Genomic DNA, 24,096 nt, shown 5'->3' on the forward strand with positions numbered 1-24,096 from the left:
AAGCTTCCCTTAAAGTAAATTGAATGGAACTTGCCAAAATGATATACCCCTGTCTAAACACAAATAAATTCCTTCAAAACACTACACCAGAATGCCTCCCGAGTGGCGCAGTGGTCTAAGGCACTGCATCGCAATGCTAGCTGTGCAACTAGAGATCCTTGTTTGAGTCCACATGCTGGCCGCGACCGGGAGACCCATGAGGCAGCACACAATTGGCCCAGCATCGTTCGGGTTAGGGGAGGGTTTGGCCGGCAGGGATATTCTTGTCCCATCAGTTCTGGTGACTCCTGTGGCGGGCTGGGTGCAATGCACTCTGACTCTGACACAGTCACCAGGGGCATGATGTTTCCTCTGACACATTGGTGAGGCTGGCTTCTTGGTTAAGCGAGCATTGTGTCAAGAAGCAGCTTGGCTGGGTTGTGTTTCGGAGGACGCACAGCTCTTGACCTTTCCCTCTCCCGAGTCCATACAGGAGTTGCAGCGATGAGACAAGACTTTAACTACCAATTGGATACCATGAAATTTGGGAGAAAAGGGGATAAAAGTTAAAAATATATATATATATTTTTTAAATAACTTCACCAGAGAACATGATTTAGCCACAGAGGTTTATTAGCTTATTTCTTTTTAATTGCTGTGGATTATTTGAAATTACAAGCACATACAGCCGGGAAGTGCGCAATTTAGGAAGCGTGCAGTTTGGGCAGGAGTGCAGCAAATATCAGAGCTGATTGACATATCCCTGGTGAGTGTGCATATTCACATATTCACTGTCTTTATCCTTTTTTTGGGACAATAATTTCCTCATCCAGGCTAGATGGACGTCATAGCCTACAATGTCTCCAATTTTCATAGGCCTCAATTAGACGGTTGCATTGAAGACAAGTTTGTTTTTATTGATCTCAGTTTGTCATTGTCAGCAGATCAGCCTATCCTGTCATTTTGTGGTATTAAAGATTATGCCAATGTCTCCAGTCATGGCAAGTAAGTGTTGTAGAATTGCACGAAATGTGTTTATAAAACTCTATATTTTCTCGGATCCTGCTAAAGAATGTCCCTCTAGCTGGGGCTGAGCTCTGGATGTGAGCGAAGAAAGGAGAAGAAAAGCAGAACGGTGTTTTTTGTGAACAGTGAGTTATATTATTAGCTTAATTTCTGACTATCCAATCTACTCATCACTTTAGCAATAGTAGGCTATTTTATATTAGTCTGCAAATGCGATGATAGATCCATGCAATGCTTTATTATAAAAGGTACATATTTTTGTGAAAAATCTAGCTTCCCCCAAACTTGAAACCCACATGCCACCTATTCACATACTCAAAACACACACACACTATGGCTTTGGATTGATATTCCCTAACAAGGTAGGCCTAAGAGTGCATCAACCCAGCATGAGACAATGTAAAGCGTGACATCTAGTGGGAAAATCTGTTCTGTACCATAGAGTATATCAATAGTGAACTAGAGCCTACATTTCACAAGGGCAGATACTTATCACTGTAAATACATTTACACTGTAGGTTAAGCCTAGATCATCACTGTAGCCCATTGTTAATGTCTAAAATATTCTAAAGTTTTCATGGAGAGCAAATCCAGTCAGACAATGAAATAGGCCTACAGGCATAGCTGCAGGAAGATGGTTTGGGGGTTGTGGAGCTGCCGTGGGGGGAAGGGGGGGAGGGGGGAGCTGGTCCGCTAATACAGGACTAGTAAAGGCCCAGTGCACTACTTTTGTGAGAAAAAAATAAACGTTTCTTTTTTTCAATTATTATTTTTTATTCAGATCTTTATGGATGCAGCACCCCTACTTACTGCTGCTATACCTACAGGTATAACATGTCCATAATTTTGGTGAAGTGATTTAGAAATCAGACTTTACCTCAAGTTAACAGGGCACGGTTAGTTTCAGTTTCAGAAATTCAAGAATTGAATTTGACTTCAAGGCTAGGACTGAAAAAAATGTAGCTTTACAGTAGTGTAGGCTATAATTTGAAGGAAACTTGGGAGGACTTCAACAAATTGGGCCCGTGGCCGCACAGGAATAAAGGAAAGACACTTTTGAGTACGAGAGGGAGGTGCTGCGGTTGCGAAGTCATAGCGTAAATCGGAAATGCTAAACGTATGGTCGAGGTGAAAATGGAGCACCACGAAGAGGAACACTAATTGAAAGTTAAGGTAAATTCTAAACACTATTGTCAGCGTTGTGTATTTGTACAAAGATCATGATTTACTCTTATTTTCACTCAAACGTCACATGAATCTGATTTACGTGTCACCTGTCCTTGGATTAAGGTATTCGTTGGTACAGGAGAGCCTGGCGCCGTGTTTTTCTCACGACAGTGAATGCATTGTCGGCCTTTGTAATGTAGTTTTTGTATATGCTATTTTATTATTTACATGGGTAAATACTTAATATTCGTGTGGGATTAATCTAGTTCTTTGATTCGTCCAGGGTGCTTCAGGCTATGGTAATGTTACATTTGGGAAGTTTACCAGTTTAATTGTGTGGTTTCTGTGATACATTGCAATAATCTAAGAACCGTTTGCAATTGCTGTAGACTTGTGACACTGTAGCCTAATGTGAATACAATCATATTAGGCCTGCAACGTAATACAAATGTAATGCAGTAAAGTCTATGTCAAGTTGTCAACTGAATAATTTGCATATTACTCTAACATAATACAGTATGTCAGCCAAACTACACTGAACACAAATATGAAGTGTTGGTCCCATGTTTCATGAGCTGAAATTAAAGATCCCAGAAATGTTCCATATGCACTAAAAGCTTATTTCTCTCAAATGTTGTGCACACATTTGTTTACATCCCTGTTAGTGGGTGGCAGATAGGTTAAGAGTGTTGGGTTTCGGTTGCTAGTTCGAATCCCTAAGCCGACTAGGTGAAAAATCTGTTGACATGCCCTTGAGCAGGACACTTAACCATAATAGCACCTGTAAATCACTCCAGAGCGTATGTAAAAATGTTAGTGAGCATTTCTCCTGTGCCAAGATATTCCTTCCATCTGACAGGTGTGGCATATCAAGAAGCTGATTAAGCAGCATGAGCATTACACAGGTGTACCTTGTGTTGGGGACCATAAACGCCACTCTAAAATGTGCAACACAATGCCACAGATGTTGAGGCAGTGTACAATTGGCACGCTGACTGCAGGAATGTCCACCAGAGCTGAATTGAATGTTCATTTCTCTACTATAAGCCACCTCCAATGTCATTTTAGAGAATTTGGCAGTACTTCCAACCGGCCTCACAACCACAGACCACGTGTAACCATGCCACCCAAGGATCTCCACATCCGGTTTCTTCACCTGCGGGATCGTCTGAGACCAGCCACCCGGACAGCTGATGAAACTGGGTTTGCACAACCATAGAATTTCAACTGTCAGAAATCGCCTCAGGGAAGCTTATCTGCATGCTCGTCATCCTCAACAGGGTCTTGACCTGACTGCAGTTCGGTTTCGTAACCGACTTCAGTGGGCAAAAGCTCACCTTTGCTTGCCGCTGGCACGCTGGAGAAGTGTGCTCTTCACAGATGAATCCTGGTTTCAATTGTACCGGGCAGGGGCGAAAATCTGATATCAACTTTGGAGGGGACAATTACATTACATTTTCTCAAGAGCAATTCCTGAGGGGGACACCAAAAGTAGTGCTGTAACACATAGCCTACGTTTAATATGGTAAATGTATATTGAGGAACCAAAGAAATAAGGTGTTTGCCGTACTCCTAACCACCGGTACCCAAAACTACACAACTAATCACAACAGCAATACCATTGCCTTTAACAAATCTTAGTTCAGTCACCAGTTTAAGTTGAGAGTGGCATTTTCCAATTATGTTCCTATTTTACAAGTAAAAAAATTGAGAACCTTTCATAATGTTGCCAAACAAAGACTCAACAAACTTACCTGAGACTCCCTGTCTCTGCCAGTCTGTCCCTGCATATCTGTCCCCAACTCTGCTGTCTGTGTGCCATCTGTTGCCTGCTCTGCCTAATGACATCATTGTGAAACATTTCCATTAGAATTTCATTTCTTTCTTATGAACATTTTATCAACTAGTCTTTGAGATATTAGGCTACTAGGGTTCTTACTTTGTGTTTTGGCGTACTGAAAAATACTCTGATGTCCGTCTTTTTTCTGCCATTTTTCTGCCATTTTTCTACCTGGTTGGCTACACACACACAGTATGTAGGTTATTTACAGTAGGAGATGGGCTTCTATCATCTTATCTTCTGTCATTCTATATGGTCTTCGATCTAAAAGGTAGCTAGCAAATGTGAAACGGATTGCAGTGACAAGAGTTGACAGCTGTATGAGTTCACCATTTACACAACATATGCTGCAACCTTTTGTAATTTTAATAGTTTGTTTCATATTGGCTGGCTTCTAACAATAGCTGAATTTGCAAAGCTAGCGAGCACCAATTCAGTGGTGTTTGCTATAATCTTTGCTACCCGGGTTAAATAAAGGTGAAATAAAATGTATAAATAAAAGTTCCCTTGCGACAATTTAGCTTTTGCAACGAGACCATTAAATATATTTAAAACAATGGTAGAAGAGAGTGTAGTTCTGTTCAGTTTATCGCTAACCTTATCACAGGGACTTTGAAGCACTAACTTACATGCATGCTGATCTTGGAATAAATTGACGATAGCAAAGATTCCATCTTTGACGACGCCACATAAATGGAATAGGTACTAGCTAGCTTAATAGTTAATATTTGCGCGCTAGCTCTGCATATTCAGCTAGTGTGTGTGCGCGATTGACTGGATTAACCTCACATCAGTTACGTGCATTGAGTGCCTTTCAGACAGTAGATACGACCTCTACGTTATCTCGCAAGCTAAGGAACTGGCAGTGGATCAAACAATTGTGAGGCAAAGGGTGGGGGGGTCGCAATCTTTTGAAACTTAAAAACGAGCTATTAAGTGTCTATAATCAGCACAATTGCTTTCATTGCGTATTATTAATATTATTTAAATGACATAGTTATGTTTCAGTAATATATTGGGGGGGTCAAATCATATTTTTCCCAGGATGGGGTGGTTGTATCCCCCCGGGATTTCCGCCCCTGGTACCGGGCAGACATATGGGAGAACGGTTTGCTGATGTCAAAGTTGTGAACAGAGTGCCCCATGGTGCCGGTGGGGTTATGGTATGGGCAGGCATAAGCTGCGGGCAACAAACACAATTGCATTTTATCGATGGCAATTTGAATGCACAGATGTACATTGATGAGATGCTGAGGCCCATTGTCGAGCCATTCATCTGCCGCCATCACCTCATGTTTCAGCATGATAATGCACGGCCCCATGTTGCAAAGATCTGTGCACAATTCCTGGAAGCTGAAATTGTCCCAATTCTTCCATGGCCTGCATACTCACCAGACATGTCGCCCGTTGAGCATGTTTGGAATGCTCTGGATTGACGTGTACAACAGCGTGCTCCAGTTACCTCCAATATCCAGCAACTTCTCACAGCCATTGAAGAGGAGTGAAACAACATTCCACAGGCCACAATCAACAGCCTGATCAACTCTATCCGAAGGAGATGTCACACGGCATGAGGCGAATGGTGGTCACACCAGATAATGATTGGTTTTCGAATCCACGCCCCTATTTGTGACCAACAGATGCAAATCTGTATTCCCAGTCGTGTGAAATCCATAGATTAGGGCCTAATGAATTTATTTAAATTGACTGATTTCCTAATGTGAACTGTATCTCAGTAAAATATTAGAAATTGTGCCGTTTTATACAGTGCTGTGAAAAAGTATTTGCCCCTTTTCTGATTTTCTCTGTTTTTGCATATTTTTTATGATGAATGTTATCAGATCTTCAAGCAAAACCTAATATTAGATAAAGGGACCCTGAGTTTACAAATAACCCAAAAAATGGATACTTATTTGTTTTTTTTGTTTTTTAATTAACAAAGTCATGGTCCCGTGTGCCTCAGTTGGTAGAGCATGGTGTTTGCAACGCCAGGGTTGTGGGTTCGATTCACACGGGGGACCAGTAGGGAAAAAAATGTATGAAATGTATGCATTCACTACTGTAAGTCGCTCTGGATAAGAGCGTCTGCTAAATGACTAAAATTTAAATGTAAAATGTTATGCAACACCCAATTCCCCTTTGTGAATAAGTAATTGCTCACTTACATTCAATAACTGGTTGTGCCACCTTTAGCTGCAATGACTGCAACCAAATGCTTCCTGTAGTTGTTGATCAGTCTCTCACATCGCAGTGGAGGAATTTTGGCCTACTCTTGCGTGCAGAACTGCTTTAACTCAGCAACATTTGGGTTTTCAAACATGAACTGTTCGTTTCAAGTCCTGCCACAACATCTCAATTGGGATTAGGTCTGGATTTTGACTAGGCCATTCCAAAACAAATTTTTAGGGGCTTTTTAGCAATTTTTCATGTAGACTTGATTGTGTGTTTTGGATCATTGTCTTTCTGCATGACCCAGCTGCACTTCAGCTTATAGATGGATGGCCTGACATTCTCCTGTCGAATTCTCTGATACTTAGCAGAATTCCTTTTACCTTCTATTAAGGCAAGCCGTCCAGGTCCTTAGGCAGCAAAACATCCCAAAACCATCACACTACCACCACCATGCTTGACCGTTGGTATGAGGTTCTTACAGTGGGATACAGTGTTTGGTTTTCCCCAGACATAATGGGAGAACTGCTATCCAAAAAGTTGACTCAGGTTTACCAAAAAGCACCTGGATGTTCATCAATAATTATTTTATTTTTATTTATTTTTTTACTATTTTTGTTCAGTGTATATATGCATAACATTGTCTTGAATTTAACTGAAGTCTCTCTCTGTTCAATCCAGGCAACAGTATCAACATGAAAAATAGGTCATAACCCTCCCATGCTGTACAAGAAAGCCCAGACAGTAGTAGAGCATGGACCAGGCCTTTCCCAGCCTCCAGACCCCAGCCACTGGTCCGTTTGAACCCAACCCAGGAGAGCTCCAGCTCAGGGTAGACTTCTTCAGAAAGTTGGGCTACTCCCCGATGGAGGTTCGGACCGCCCTGCTGAAGCTAGGCCTGAATACAGACACCAACTCTGTACTGGGGGAGCTGGTCCGCAGCGGAGCCAGCACTAGTACTTCTAACTCAACCATCCCCGATAGTGGTGACGATACTACTGGCCCCACAAGCCACACAGGCTCCAGCATGGCCTCCTCTAGGACCCATGGCCTCCAGAGAGACAGACCAGTCTCATCGCTGGAAGACAGAAGGGACACAGACAGTGGACTGAAACCAATCGTTATTGACGGCAGCAATGTGGCCATGAGGTGAGCGAGTCGAAAAGAGAGGAAGTGATTTGTCTTGTTATGTTTGTAAGAGCTAGCATTCAATTGAAGTGTTTCAATGAGTTCAGCTGTGTTGGTGCGCACGTGTATGTCATGTTCATGACAGTCCTGTCCTGTAAGGGTTAAGGTGTTATTGTGGTTGAGAAATTAGATGAAGCAGCTGTACTGCATTATGTTCTCCTCGTGTGGTTGGTTGTACATCACAATGATAATGACAGCCAGCTATGTGAAAAATGCCTGTAAAACTACAGGTGTACAACTACTCATTATCAGCTGATGAACTATGACCCTTCAACACAAGAACCGCACGCTCTTCTCATACACCTTAATGCAATTTTGTCAGCTGGGTTTGAAGAGGTAGTTAGCCATGCCTGTGCATGCCTTTGCTAAGGTTAATGCTGTACTATATGCAAATCTCCTATGCAAGTCTCTGCCTCGCACTGGCTCCCAGTGATCGCTATGTGTCAAGGCGGTGTTTATATTGTCAGGATAGAGTTCATATTGAACAGGCCAGACGACATTGTCACTCAAGTCTTATGTCTTCTTAGTTCAAGTATTTGCATATACGACCATTTAACTGCCTGCTCCTTATTACATGGATGGACCCAAGCCAACATTTTTTTGATTACCTAGCTATTTGAGTATACAGTGTGTGTTTTGTACTCTATTCAAGTTATAAACCAATAAGGAGACACAATCCATGTGTATGTTCAAAGGAATGTCAGATTCACATGTGGTGACAGGTAGCCTAGCAGTTCAGAGCATTGGGCCAGTAAACAAAACATCATTGGTCCAAATCCCCAAGCCGATTGGCTGAAAAGTCTGTTAATGTACCCTTGAGCAAGGCACTTGATCCTAAGACTTTCATGCTTAATTCCACTCGTGTCGTGCTTATTTCGCTTTTTGCGACTCACAGAAACAACTTTGCAGAAGAGCACAACATGTCAAATCCTAAAAAGTTGCTGCAAGGAGCGTCAACGCTCTGTCAACAGAGCTCAGTGCTTATTTTTGGATACATTAGGGTGCAAAATCGGACTTTTTGGATATAATGTTAATGATATGTTGGAGAGACCCGACTGAATGATTTTAAACATAAAGAATCATATTTGTCTTGGTAAAATGTCTTCACCAAAGCTTGTTGTCACCCAATCATCCTACCATGTGATGGTTTTATGTTTTGCCAAAGATATTTTTTTTACCTGGTGTTTTATATTTATTGTCCAATGAAGTTCAAAGGTCTCTCTGCAAGTGTTATTTAGCTCTGCTATGCGTAAAATAGGACCTTGATGTACAGTATAGCTGTCATTCTGTCATATGTTATCTTTTAACAGATATGTTACTTTAATGATGTCGTGCTACTTTACTCCTCAGAAAGAGTACTTGTTTAGCTGCGTGCCTGTGTTCCTGTATTTAATTTTTTAAAACTGTGCAAACCTTGTCATTCGCTTGCATTGCCACTGTGAAGCGAATGCATTGTAGACAGACAAGAAATGATTTGGTCAAATTAGCTTTGCTCTACCTTTTTTTTAAACAATGAAACAATCAGAGATCGACATAAAACTGCACCTTCACCTCTCTGCCCTCTTCACTAGAAATGTTTGTTGATTCATCGAAAGTAATGACATATTTATTTATCCCATTTCCTGCTCTCTTGTCTCCCTTCCAGTCATGGTAACAAACAAGTGTTCTCCTGTAGGGGAATTGAGTTGGCAGTGATCTATTTCCTGGATAGAGGTCACTCAACTGTCATTGTGTTTGTGCCCTCATGGCGCAAGGAGCAGCCCAGGCCTGATGTCCCCATCACAGGTGAGATTCACAAATAGTGCATTCAGATTTATAGTGCATTCACATTTTGTTACGTTACAGCCTTATTCTAAAATTAATTAAATATAAAAAAAAATATCACATTTTTGCAAATGTATTCAAAATAAAAAACATACCTTATTTACATAAGTATTCAGGCCCTTTGCTATGAGACTCAAAATTGAGCTCAGGAGCATCCTGTTTCCATTGATCAACCTTGAGATGTTTCTACAACTGGATTGGAGTCTACTTGTGGTAAATTCAATTGATTGGACATGATTTTGAAAGGCACACACCTGTCTATATAAGGTCCCACAGTTGATAGTGCATGTCAGAGCAAAAACCAAGCCATGAGGTCAAAGGAATTGTCTGCAGAACTCTGAGACAGGATTGTGTCGAGGCACAGAACTGGGGATGGGTACCAACAAATTTCTGCAGCATTGAAGGTCCCAAAGAACAGTGGCCTCCATCATTCTTAAATGGAAGAAGTTTAGAACCACCAAGACTCTTCCTAGAGCTGGCTACCTGACCAAACTGAGCAATTGGGGGTGAAGGGCCTTGGGCAGGGAGGTAACCAAGAACCCAATGGTCATCTCTGACAAAGTTCCTCTATGAAGATGGGAAAACCTTCCAGAAGGACAACCATCTCTGCAGCACTCCACCAATCAGGCCTTTATGATAGAGTGGCCAGACTGAAGCCACTCCTCAGTAAAAGGCCCATGACAGTCCGTTTGGAGTTTGCCAAAAGGCACCCAAAGGACTCTCAAACCATGAGAAACAAGATTCTCTGATCTGATGAAACTAAGATTGAACGCTTTGGCCTGAATGCCAAGCATCACTTCTGGAGGAAACTTTGCACTATCCCTACAGTGAGCCATAGTGGTGGCAGTATCATGCTGTGGGGATGTTTTTCAGCGGCAGGGACTGGGAAACAAGTACAGAGATCCTTGATGAAAACCTGCTCCAGAGAGTTCAGGACCTCAGACTGGGCCAAAGCTTCACCTTCCAACAGGACAACTACCCTAAGCACACGGCCAAGACAACGCAGAAGTGGCTTCAGGACAAGTCTCTGTCCTTGAGTGGCCCAGCCAGAGCCGGGACTTTAACTTGATCAAACATCTCTGGAGAGACCTGAAAATTGCTGTGCAGCGACACTCCCCATCCAACCTGACAGAGCTTGAGAGGATTTGCAGAGAAGAATGGGAGAAACTCCCCAAATACAGGTGTGCCAAGCTTGTAGCGTCATACCCAAGAAGACTCAAGGCTGTAATCACTGCCAAAGGTGCTTCAACATAGTACTGAGTAAAGGATCTGAATACTTATTTACATTTCTTTGTCATTATGTTGTATTGTGTGTAGATTGATGAGGGGGAAAAAATACATTTAATCCGTTTTAGAAGTAAGGCCGTAAAGTAAAAAATGTGGAAAAAGTCAAGGGGTCTGAATACTTCCCGAATGCACTGTAGTTCAAATTAAACTAGTCTCTCTTTCTGAATATTAATACTTATTTAATACCAGGGAGTTTTAAAAACAAACTATGTTCATGTACAATATGAAACAATGCTTTTACGGCCAGTTTCCGGGACAGAGATTAATCTCTCTCTTTTTAGTTCAGGACTCTGGAAATACATTTTGTTGAGGTCAGCAATACATACAAATACTAGACACAGAAAATCAACACACTACAATAAAGTACAGTATTCATTGTGACTGTTGCTTTAAAATAATGCAATACATTCCCTTATCTCATTGGTATGCAGAGGTTTGGTAAGTACACTCACTGCACCTACAGTATGTTTCCAGTCATGTGATGTGTCTGTAATATGAGACTGAGGCAAAAGGCATTGGGAAACTCCACCGGAGGGTATTGTTGGACAAATGTTGAAATACTGAAATCCAGAACTACTGCCTGATGTCATTCTCTAGACTTTCTGAAAAAAATTCTAAATTGTCCCAATTGTGATTGCTTCAACCCACATGTTGTCGAACACAGCAGTGACTCTTGTCCATGTACCTGAAGGCAATCGGTTATCAGTTGTTAGGTGTTTGTGTTAACCTAGCGTACAAAGCCAGTGTGCAGTAGGGCGGACCACTATTTGAAGCTGATGCATCATCACCTAGTACCCGCTGCTTGCATGGTTCAGTGAATTTGTCTGAGGTGGAGCAAGCAAGCCAAAAGTTATTTTCAATCCCAGTAACCAGGAAGTAAAAATGACACGACAGTCAGTCCTATCTAGGAATTGGGAAATCCCCAACCAGGAAGTGCAACTGTTTTTCTCACACACCCAGGTTACTGTCTGTGTCTTTAACTGTTTCCAATCAAGCATTGCGTTAAGGTTTAAGTGTTAAGTAATCGTTCAGGTAACAATCAAAGCATTTTTGACACAGACAGTTGACATTTGTGAGTGCTTTTCAGGCTTTAGTCAATAGTAGTCTCTAAAAACCTCAAGAAAATGGTTCAATATGGAGCCCTATGTCTCTCACTTATTTAAGTCAGGGTCCATATTCAAGTGTATCATTAGGAGTGCAGTTCTAGGACAAAAATACCATTATTTTTAGGTCCTATTGAATAAGATGACATGGACAGGAGGGAACAGATCCTCGATCGCTACTCCTACTTTGAGACACCATATGAATATGGCGCCAGTTCTTTCCAAAGTTGGATTACTGAACATTTTTGCCTTTAGCTTGCCCATTTTGTTTATTTAAAGGACAATTTCCATTGTCCATTTTCACACTGTGTGTACACACAGGTCCATTTATTCAACATTAATTTTGAATGTATTTGTCAATGCTTTAATTTAGTCTGCTGGGAGGTTTCCATGTTATATGATATTGGGGATGTGGGTTGTGAAGTTTGAACAGCTTATGTAATAATTAGCCAGTCATGTAATATTTGTTTTAAATGATTGATGGATTTGTACTCTGTATGTTTTGTCTCAGGGGTTCTATTTCCGCAGTTGATGGATTTGTTTTCAGTGTCCCCTGTTTTGATTTGGGACACCTATACCATATTTGACTGAAGCAATGTTATGCAACCCTTTATTATCATAGTGTCACCTGGCTTGTTCATCATGTAAAGGTATAGAATATGTTTTTGTTTTGGAATATTAGTCATGTTAATGTGTACTAAGAAGACATTAACCGTTAAGGCAGTGGAAATAATTTTGTCAAACAGAATTCCAATATGATGAAAGACCAAACATAAAGCGAACCATCTCTGCTTCTTACATCACCAACAACAGCTGTCCATGTAATCTCATTGATTATTATCTATACGGCAAAACTGATCCTAGATCAGCACTCGTACTCTGAGAAGCTTTATGAGTACAGGCCCTAGACTGGGCCATAGTAAAACACTTGGTGAAACATCTGCACGTTTTATTTCCAGACCAACACATTCTAATGGAGCTGGAGAAGAAGAAGATAGTCGTCTTCACTCCCTCGAGACGCGTCGGTGGTAAACGGGTGGTCTGCTACGACGACCGTTTTATTGTGAAGCATGCCTACGAGTCGGACGGCGTGATCGTGTCCAACGACACCTATAGGGACCTGCAGGGAGAGCGTCCGGAGTGGAAGCGCTGTATCGAGGAGAGGCTGCTTATGTACTCTTTCGTCAATGACAAGTGAGTACTGGGGGGTTGACAGTGGCAGGCATGAATTAAGTGGAGATAGAGAAGATGCAATGGTAAAGAGGCGGGGACGGGATTCAACACCCCCCCCCCCCAAAGAAAACCCAAAGATAAAGCCTTGCGTTCCGCTGTTTGTGGCAGGTGCACCCGATTCAACTGCCCTGCGTGCCAGATAGGTGTGAAGTGTTCCATTTTAAACCGCTTCATGTGTCTGAAGGTACAAACTCTGCCTTCCTGGCGGGCCCGGAGAGTAAATCAAGTGTACTATAGGCCGGCCAATCGGATGGCTCAGATACAGCAAAGTTGATATTTTGAGATTTCAGAACTTTTAAAACCATGACTCAACAAATACAGCGACGAGCTGGTGTTTTTATGAGTGTGTTCATGTTTAAGTTCTTGCTCAGCACTGTCAACGCTTTTTATTCAACACTTTTATAAGCCATAAAATGCACGTTCATCCTACTTCCACTCGCACTACAACAAGCACTGCAGCTGTAATGAATGAGTAGGAAGGTGTATCGATAGGCTTGCGTTGTTGTTATTATTAGCGGCTTGGGTCTTTTTTAATATCGAGGAATATTTCACTTTCTCTGTTCAAAGGAGTAACAACATGTATTTGTCCAGAGGCAGAAATAATGTTGTGGGACTCGAGTTTTGCCATCAGCTGGAAGACAGTGTCCCTTTTTGGTCTACGGCGGAAAGGGAAAGCGTAGGGACGTTAAGAGGCGAACCTTCAGTCTGCTGCTCTCTCCCTCTACTGAGACTGACCATCAGATGCAGGCACCATCAGCCCAGTAAAATACATTATTATTTAAATGTAGCTCTCTCAGCTGTGCCTCACAAGTAATACAACTGATCTATTGCCGGTGTGATTGTATAGCCTACCTAAAATGTATAAAAATAGTGCGAACAACAATACATTTGCAGGACAATTCAAGCAAAGCCAATATGCGGTGATAATGTATTGGGCCTATAGCCTACAGCATAAGCCTAATTGTTAGTACTGTTTTTAATAGGTTAATATTGCAGAGGCTTTGTTTTTTATGTAACCTTCTAAAAAAAGATCTGTAGGTCTCAGCTTGCATCTTGACTCAAAGGTTGGTGACCACTCCTGTATGGTTAAAGGATGATTAATGAGACATGTATTCATGTCATTATTTCAGATAGGAAAAGCGAACATTCCCTCTGACTGCACCAGGTTTTATTGTTCTTATCGATATAGATTAGATCCTCTGTCACTTCTCTACCTGTATGGTTTTCTGATCAATATTACCCATTTCCCGGCCCAGATTCATGCCCCCAGATGACCCGCTTGGTCGTCATGGTCCCAGTCTGGAGAACTTCCTTAGGAAGAAGCCTCTGCTGCCGGAACACAAGCGCCAACTCTGTCCTTATGGTAAGATATCAACCATAGAAATATGTGTGTGAGGTACCATAGGGTTCTAATTTGATTGTCTGAACACTGAAGCTTAGTTTAAAACCTGTCTTGTTGAAACAAAGTACTAAGCTAGGATCAGGTCTCCATTAGGCACATCTGATTTTATATCAGCACTTCTAATCAGAGACTCGTTGTGAAGAGTCCAGATACTTTCTCCTGTAGAATTGTAGAGTTAACAGTATTATTTTAGATTTAGGTAGTAATACTGTAATAACTGTCATTTATGTTTTCTATTTCAGGTAAAAAGTGCACCTACGGCGTAAAGTGTAAGTTCTACCACCCTGAGCGCGCTCACCAATCCCACTCCTCGCTGGCTGATGAGCTCAGGGAGAAGGCAAGGCTCTCCTCGGTAAAAGAGGACCGGAATCCCATGATGTCACACCTGAGGGGCCCCCAGTCTGACCCAGGATCCTTTCCCTCCTTTTCTCTGGAGAATGACCTGGAGCACAGGCTGACGTTGGAGCACCGCGGTTCCCTGAGGGAGGGTCCCAAGAGCCAGGTAACTGAGAACATGTTGCTATACTGGGATGGGCCACGCTCCTGTAGGAACCAGCAGGCCCGCATCCCCACAGCAGTAGGCCAAGGACAGATGGACTGGCCCAGTATGCCCAGTATGCTCTCCCCCTCCACTGCTACTGACCTCCCCTATGCCAGCATCTCCCATGAGTGCCTGGACTCTGGTTTTGGCTCCTATGAGAGCCAGAGCCAGTACTCGGATGTGTCCCAAGGCCACAGCAAGGCCTTCAGGCCCAGGCAGCAGCAACAGCAGGGCTTCCCCTCTGGTTCCAGACATCCAGGCATGCATCCAGAGAGGCTGGCCCAGGACAGCCCCCAGCCCTGCAGGTGTTGTTTCCATTTGGCTCCTTCCTCAGGTCCCCAGCAGCAGCACCACAGCAACCCACACCTCGACTCCCAATCCCAGCCGAGGTATGACACCTACTCGCCTCCTCTGTTCCCACCCAACATGCACCACTACAGCCTCCCCTGCAACTTCCAGCAAGACGAAGTGGGGCCACACCATTTCCACCCCGATCAGCACCCCCAGAAGTACTGGTCAGACCCCTTCCATGGCGGGGTCCCCCAGGCTAGGGCGTCCTGTAGCCTCCCCCCCGGCCCCCATCTCCATCAGCCCCCTACCCCGCATGGAGCCCCCCACTCATGCTCCTCTTACAGGGATCATCAGGAACACGACTCCTGGGCCCAGCCACCTTCTGCATTTGACACAGAGAGAGAGGAGCTCCGTAAGAAACTGCAGGCCATCTTCAACCCCCACCAGGTGGATACGGTCATGGGGATGTTCCCTCACCTGATGGATGCCCAGAAGCTGGCTGCAGAGATCCTCAACCTCAAATCTCAGAGAGGTTCCTTCTGATGCCTCTAAGCATCTTGTCTAAGGGGTTGATTTCAGGGTTGAGATAGAGTTGTGCAAGTTTAACTTCCACGTAAATCATTCATTGATGTCAATGGGATACTTGGGTGAAAATGTGCCTTGGGTAATTCTCTTGCGCTTTTCCTTTCATTTACTCTAAAGGTTTGAGCTGTTTGAAAGTGAAAGGGCAACATTTTTGTTGTTGATGTTGTCCTTCCTTCGCGGTCATGTGCTTGCATAACTTATGTGAAATCCATGACAGGTAGTGTGTTCACAGTTTGGGAGAAGTGTGTAGAATCGGGATGAATCCCCTGTCGTGTTTTAACTGGATTATTTGAGATTTTGACTTATTGAAGTTGTATACATTTATAACAGTGTTGTCAAATCTTGCCTCTAGACTCAGTACCACGGCAAAAGTGAATCTAGAGTGTTTGACTGTTGATGCATATTGTATCATCATTTGAGATATATGGTATGTGATCTCTCGTTTGTCCGAAATTCAGCTCTCATGCAATAAGAAATAATTGTCTAAAATATTGTCCTTGTCTAAAATGCCACCTTTTTAATATTGTGGTTCTGATGGCCATAATGTATTTCTTGTCTCATTGACAAATATTTTGTATTCCATCTCTTTATGCAGTGTGGAATGCAATGGTATACCTTTTTCTGTGTATAAAGCTACGCCCAAAGAGCCCCAAACACTATACAGTATCCTTTTAACCAAGAGTATATGTGGAAGAAGCTGCCAAAGAACTGAATTAATGTTGGCGAAGCACTTTGTCATTGATCCAAATGTTCTAATTACCTCATAGACCAGAATGTAATGTATTCAGCAAGATTAATGTATAAAAATATGCGTACTGTAATATGTACTGTATGGCTTGTGAGGGTCTCTTGTATCGTCAAAGACTGGGTAAATCCAATAGATCTTTAAAGTAACTGTCCAGTGTTTCCCGATTTCTATGAAATATGACCTATAATTAATTACAATACAGTATGAGTGAATAGTTTTAATTCCAAAATGTTTTAAGTATGTTAAAAAGCAGCTTTTCTGTGTTGGAATGGTGTGGGCGTGTATCGTTTTTTTTAAATATTCATGCGAATAGACTGCTGATTGGCCAGCTCAAGCTCCTCAGGAGGATGACATCATCCTCTGAGGAAATATTTCATAAAATGCTTGCTGTTTGTTTGAGTTTAAGGGTCTTTTTTTATTTTTATTATTATGGTTTCTGCAATTTATGCTTTGGCCACATACGAGTATAATATGAGTCAACAACATTATTTTGGTATGAGTTAACAGAATTAACTTTTTTTTTAAGTGAGATTTTCACTGGACAATTACTTTAACAATGTTTCTATGATAGTTGTTGGCTATCCACTTTTGTAGATTTTTAAGTGCCTAAATATGTCAAATGTATCATTCTATTATCATGGATATTTGGAGTAGAGTTCTTGGTCTAAACAAATTGTTAAACTTTTTATTTTATACTTTTTATTTAACAGCACGGTAAGTACTAGCTAGGTATTTTAAAAGCATAATAATAACATTCTGACATCTCATGGTACCACCAGCTTCATATCAGGTTATTAGTGTTAATGCAGTCATAACTACATGGTACTTGAAATAATTAACAGGTAACACTAGGCATTTTATTTCTCAGCAATTCTTATATGTTTTTAGAGTAGGCCACTTTGTTTCTTCAGACTACAAATAGCTACTATACCAAATAGTTCAATTTGTTGCCAAGTATTTACCAGTACCTAGTACTTATCTGTAATAAAGGGTTACTCACTCATTTTCTATTCATTTTATATAGCACTTAACCACTGCCTTTGAATGTTGGGAAATCATGTCACACTAAAATGAAAGGTTTGAAATATACCTGTCTGTATTTTCTAATGTCATGTCTCTGTATTGTTTCAAGCTACTGCACTATGATATGGCACGTCCATTGTTTCTATTGTTTCAGTGCCTGAGAGTGTAGACGGTCATATGCTCCATGATGAGGATCTGATGATGACCATAGCTCAGGGCTCTCCAACCCTGTTGTCAAGGTTGTCGTAAGAACTGGACCAAGGTGCAGCGTACGTAGAGTTCCACATCTTTAATATCAAGTGAAACTTCAGCAAAACAATAAACGAACAACAAAATGTGACTACGTGGTGCACAAACACAAAATAATATCCCACAAACACAGGTGGGGAAAAATAGCTACTTAAATATGATCCCCAATTAGAGGCAACGATTACCAGCTGCCCCTAATTGGGGACTAAACCAAAACACCAACATAGACATTTTAAACTAGAACACCCCCTCGTCACTCCCTGACCTACTACACCATAGAGAAACAAGGGCTCTCTATGGTCAGGGCGTGACACCTGTTCCTGGAAAGCCACCCTCATTTAGGTTTTAGCAAGATTAAGTTCTTGCCACAAAGTCAACAAACTACATACCAATTTCGTTCGTGTCAACTTTCCTGGATATTCCATTATCGCTTGACAACATTAGCTAATATCTGTCTAGCAGCTAGCTACGTCATGTCTGCTAGCTAGCTTGCTCTTTGAAGATGTTTCCATCCAAAATGTTAGCAAAGCGACACTATCTTAACTCCTCCACATTTCCTGGATTGGTTGAACAGTGCAGAAGAGAACCTCTCCAAACAGTTCTTTTTTTTTCTCTCGTCATGACCCGATGTGGGGTGTCCCGCTCAGGTGTTTTACGCCTGCTGCGATAGATTAGCTAAATAACATTTAAATATGCCATGTCATGTAGATATTTTAGACATGGTGTGAGACGTGATGGCATGTCCCTGTCATTCTGTAAATATACATTAGGCCCACAGTGTAACAAAGAATCTTAATTTAATTGAATGTCGTACAGAGTTACCTTTTTAAGTGTAATTCCACCATTTTATTAACCTCATGTTCATTATGGTGCTGAACAGGAGGGTAAAATGTGGTGTGACACCTAGATTTAATCAGATCAAGCGTTAACCGGCGATAGCCGACATCTGCATAGCTGATTTTTATTTTATTTTTTTGACGGTGTCGGAGGTGTAACTGCATTGGAGATGTCAAATCAGTGAGCAGCTGCTCTTGATCATTGTCAGGAAGACACACGTTCCACTCACGTTAGAAGTTCAGAATGAGGAAGTGTAGGCTAAATAGAAATAATGTCACTCAAATAGAAATCCTCATTATTTCGTTTAATGATTTTCTATCAGCCTAATCTAGGTGTAGATTACATATCACATTCCAGTGTTCGAACTTGTAAACAAGGCTGCATAAGATTTCTCTTAATGCGACTCAGTGCAACCAATGGCAATGTCCGCTTTAGGTATAATGCCAGGAGCCGCTTGTGGATTTGACAGCTCTAACGCAGTTCCACCTCGGACCAAAACAACCGCTATGCAGATGTCGGCTAAAGCAGATCTGATTGGATAGAGCTGGAAGTCTCCTTTTGAAGGGGCAATCAGCAGTTGAAACCTTAACAAAGCGTCCTCCCAGCCCCTGTTTTGCTAAAAAGCTGAGGGACGGGGCTGGAGAAATATAACCACTCTCAAATTCAGAGAAAGAGCTATGGTGGCAAGGACTGACAATCCATGATATCAAAATGATAGCTTCAACTATGTTTTGGGGCTACATAGTGTTTACGTTTACTTTGTTTACAAACATTGGAGTAAAGTATTTTATTTTGGGTTCTGGCGAGTATTACAGTTGAAATTATGAGGCATTAATAAGTTATATTCTTCAAGAATCACTGGGTATATCATTAATTTATAAATCCAAAAATGGATGTAGCAAAATTGTGCCTTTTTAAGGCTTAGACTCATGCCAGATTTGATGAAGCTAGTTATTGAATATGCCAAGCTAACATCTATCATGCTCATGCTCTTCCGCACATCGGCCTCCTCACTCTATCCCATACACACACCCTATATTCTTTGAAAATCCAGCATAGGTTTTCAAATCTGATCTTTGTGCGGTTATGATTCACAATGCAAGCTTTAGCAAAACACTCAAACTGAATTCCCGACAGTTTTCTCTGATGTTTTAAGCCGGTGACATGCAGCCTCAGATCTCAAGCCTCAACTCCGAAGCCCTACGGGTTTCCCTTTGCCCTTTATTTTAAGGAATGCTAGTGTAGGTACTTGAAAACCTCCCACTAATATTCCCCTGTCAGATCTGCACAGGTATGTGACTGTAGTGCATTTTCATGTCATATTCTGAGTTATAGAGATACCAAGATGGGGGCTGCCTTGCCCTAAGTGACACAAGGCTACTTGCCCTGAGACATGACTGTAGACCTTATTGAAGTCAGCTGTGTGTTGGGGCAAGCAGCCATGTCTCAGGGCAAGGGGCTGCTTTATTGTCAGACTGTGAAGGCTTTGTGGAAACAAACAGATGTGATATGTCTGACTGTACATGTATAGAATGTGAAATCGAAGAAATTGGGATCCTGTGTGGCTCACTTCCTGCAGCGCTACATGCCAGGATTGTGGGTTCGATTCCCGCTTGGGCCATCCATGTGAAAATGTATGCAAGCACAACTGTAAGTCCCTTTTTGGGGAAAAAGTGTCTGTTAAATGGCATATATTATATTATCTCGATGTTATGTGTGCTGTTGTCCTTCTAGTGTCTCACTCCTGCTTTATTAATACAGTCATTATGACTCGTTATTTATGTGAGGACTAATGTTATCCACCTGAACAGCTCTCCACTGTTTACAGTTGAATGTGTTCACTTGTCTGGGATCAATGTCAGCCTACGTTACTGAGCCTTCAGATCAGCTGGGGAACTATTAGAGCCCTGGACAGTTATTGGGTGGGTGGGTGGGTGGGTGGGTGGACGTGTTTAATAGTTAACAAACAAAAATGTGACCAACTGAGGACATTTTGTTAGTCCCGACAAGCTCACATGCTATTTCCTAGAGGTTTAGGATCTATGGTTAGAATTAGGGTAAGGATCTATGGTTAGAATTAGGGTTAAGGTTAGGAGCTAGGGAAAATAAGATTTTGAATTGGACTGAATTGTGTGTCCCCACAAGGTTAGTTGTACAAGACGTGTGTGTGTGTGTGTGTGTACACACACGTGTGTGCGCGTATGTGGTACGTGTGAGAGCAGATTATGAAATCTTGATGGAATCAATAAGGAAATGCAATTCACTGTCATTTGTAATGTGATGCACTTCTTGGAAAGACACATGTATGCATCATCGGGGCATGAAAAGCTATGAGGAAATGATTTATTTATTTTCACCTTTATTTAACCAGGTAGGCCAGTTGAGAAAAAGTTCTCATTTACAACTGCGACCTGGCCAAGATAAAGCAAAGCAGTGTGACAAAAACAACAACACAGAGTCACACATGGGATAAACAAACGTACAGTCAATAACACAATAGAAAACTCCTATATGAAGTGTGTGCAAATGTAGTAAGATTAGGTAGGTAAGGCAATAAATAGGCCATAGTGGCAAAATAATTACAATTCAGCATTAACACTGGAGTGATAGATATGCAGATTATGATGTGCAATTAGAGATACTGGGGTGCAAAGAGCAAAAATAAATATAGGGATGATGTAGTTGAGTGGGTGGGCTATTTACAGATGGGCTGTGTACAGGTGCAGTGATCTGTAAGCTGCTCTGACAGCTGATGCTTAAAGTTAGTTAGGGAGATATGTCTCCAGCTTCATTGATTTTTGCAATCCGTTCCGATAGATAAAAACAATAGTCCACTTTGGAATTTAGGCTTAGGAATGTTTAAACAAGGCATCTTTCCTACAACGGCCGAAGATGGAACACCACACAGAGAGAACGTTCGCCAAGTGCGTTGTTGAGGCATTTCATAGGACCGAGAGAGAGAAAAGGCAGCGGCTCTCACTATCGGATGAGCTTTCTCCCTTTCAAATCTTACCTTAACATTAGAATTATTCCACAATATTGACGACAGATCAGCTCCTAGAGAAATATTATCACCTACAGCTACAAATATTTAGGAGACTTATTCTAATGCTTATCCTATAATTATAAACTAAATCAACGTGGAGCACATTATTGCGCACGTTACATATCATGAAATATATTGTGGCAAAAAATAACAGGCAGTAGCATACAAATAGCTAAATAAAACTTGAATAAATGAACATGAAAGACTTGTATTTATCTTTTAATACAGTCATCTCATTTGAAGCATCGGTATATTCTTCGCTTGTTAGTAACATTTGCAAAGAAATTAGAAACGTAATTGTAGGAATCACATTCGTTTTGAAGTTATCGGCGGTCACAGAAAGACAGATAAACATCTGGATTTTGTGTTTAGCGTAGACCTGTGAATACAGTGACGCGGAAGGGTAAAAAAAGCCTCTAAAGACGCACATAGCTGTTCTACGTGCGGTCTGAGGCAATCATTAAATAACAATCGTTTTTAAGAGCAGCTTTAGAAACGATGGTTTTGGGAAACAGCTCGTAGATTTAACGATGCTCCTACGAGGGTTATAAAGATGAACTTAGCCATAAGATACTCGTGGGAAACCGGGCCAAGGTACGGTACAGTGTGACTCATAAAGGTACAGTGTGACTCAAAGATAGTTCATAAATAGTTGCACAACCTAGTTACAGGTAATGAGGATAACTCTTTCATAAAGATGTTCTGCTTGAGGAAATGGGTCGAATTTATTTCGCAATGATCAGCCAAATACAACCCAAGATATGAGTCATTTGTACACACTATGCACATTTTGAAATATATATATATATATATTACCCTTATTTCACCAGATTCTCGTTTACAGCAACAACCTGGGGAAGAGTTGCAGGGAAGAAGAATTGAATTAATTGAAGCTGGGAATGAATAGATGATGCATAGCATACCACATAACTTAGTTCTGACACACTTTATAGTACTGCACCTGTTGTTCCATGTGTAAACACTTCATGCGAACTCTGGCGATCCCTATTATCAAACATTTGTACAATGCCCAGTACAATAACCAATAATCCAGTAATAACAACAGCTTGATGAAACTCGTATTGGTCATTCAATAAGTCCTTTCATTGACATCTGCGTTAAAGTGATAGATAAAGGGATAGTTCACAAAAATAAACAAGAACTTCAACAAAAAAAAGTGAATTATCACTTTAATGCTTGGATATCTCCAGAATCGATGTATGTTATGACACCTCGTGAGGGTGAGCTTTTATTTTGGAGTCCTGAATTATAAATGCTAATCACATGATCCAGCAGTTTTGACAGTATCATAATTCATGATTTTTAATATATTCGTGTAAATCTCTCATTGTAAGGCATTCACAGGTCAACTGATATCATTTAATAGCATAATATTAGATAAGGGCAACCTGAGTTTACAAATAACAAAATGTATACTTATTTTATTTATTTAATTAACAAAGTTATGCAACACCTAATTCCACTGTATGAAAAAGGAATTGCCCCCTTACACTCAATAACTGGTTGTGCTACCTTTAGCTGCAACGATCAGTCTCTCACATCGCTGTGGAGGAATTTTGGACCACTCTCTGCATCTCTTCCATGCAGAACTGGCTCCTTCTAATAAGGCAAGTCGTACTGGTCCTGAGGTAGCAAAGCATCCCCAAACCATCACACTACCACTCACCATGTATGAGGTTCTTACTGTGGAATGCAGTGTTTGGTTTTCGCCAGACATAATGGGACCCATCTTGTCCAAAAAGTTGTCTCATGTTTGCCTGGAAGCACCTGGATGATCATCAATACTCTTGGAAGAATGTTCTATGGACAGATGAGTCAAAAGTATAACTTTAATGATGACATGGGTCCCATTATGTCTGGCAAAAACCAAGCACTGCATTCCACAGTAAGAACCTTATACCAACGGTCAAGCATGGTGGTGGTAGTGTGATGGTTTGGGGATGCTTTGCTGCCTCAGGACCTGGTCAACTTGCCTTAATAGAAGGAACCACGAATTCTGCTTTGTATCGGAGAATCCTACAGGAGAATGTCAGGTCATCCATCTGTTAGCTGAAGCTGAAGTGCAGCTCAGTCATGCAGCAAGACAATGATCCAAAGCACACGATCAAGTCCACATGAACATGGCTAAAAAGCAACAAATTTGAAGTTTTGGAATGGCCTAGTCAAAGTCCAGACCTGGACTTGAAACGAGCAGTTCATGCTTGAAAACCCACAAATGTCGCTGACTTAAAGCAGTTCTGCACGCAAGAGTAGGCCAAAATTCCTCCACAGTTATGTGAGAGACTGATCAAATATTTCAGGAAGCATTTGGTTGCAGTCATTGCAGCAAAAGGTGGCACAACCAGTTTTGAGTGTAAGGGGGCAATTACTTTTTCACACAGGGGAATTGGGTGCTCCTTAAATTTGTTAATTAAGTAAATCAAATAAGTATATATTTTTTCTGTAATTTGTAAACTCAGGTTCCCTTTATCTAACATTAGGTTTTGGTTAAAGATCTGATAACATTCAGTATCATAAATATGCAAAAACAGATCAAA

The 24,096-nt window shown here is 41.4% G+C and overlaps 1 protein-coding gene across 2 annotated transcripts; it reads left to right on the forward strand.

Annotated features, from left to right (window-relative positions):
- Positions 1-1,886: 1,886 nt before the first annotated feature.
- Positions 1,887-17,472, forward strand: LOC106583205 (endoribonuclease ZC3H12A). Of its 2 annotated transcripts, none has more exons than XM_014167114.2 (6): positions 1,887-2,178; positions 6,863-7,330; positions 9,015-9,154; positions 12,543-12,777; positions 14,073-14,179; positions 14,461-17,472. In XM_014167114.2, the coding sequence occupies exons 2-6, from the start codon at positions 6,936-6,938 to the stop codon at positions 15,591-15,593; spliced, it is 2,010 nt and encodes a 669-aa protein (XP_014022589.2). In that variant the 5' UTR covers positions 1,887-2,178; positions 6,863-6,935; the 3' UTR covers positions 15,594-17,472. The 2 variants fall into 2 exon arrangements, with proteins under 2 accessions (XP_014022589.2, XP_045560277.1); XM_045704321.1 differs by lacking the exon at positions 1,887-2,178 and adding an exon at positions 3,266-3,375.
- Positions 17,473-24,096: the final 6,624 nt, after the last annotated feature.

The sequence above is a fragment of the Salmo salar genome, chromosome ssa02, assembly GCF_905237065.1.
Source record: "Salmo salar chromosome ssa02, Ssal_v3.1, whole genome shotgun sequence".
NCBI lineage: Eukaryota > Metazoa > Chordata > Actinopteri > Salmoniformes > Salmonidae > Salmo > Salmo salar.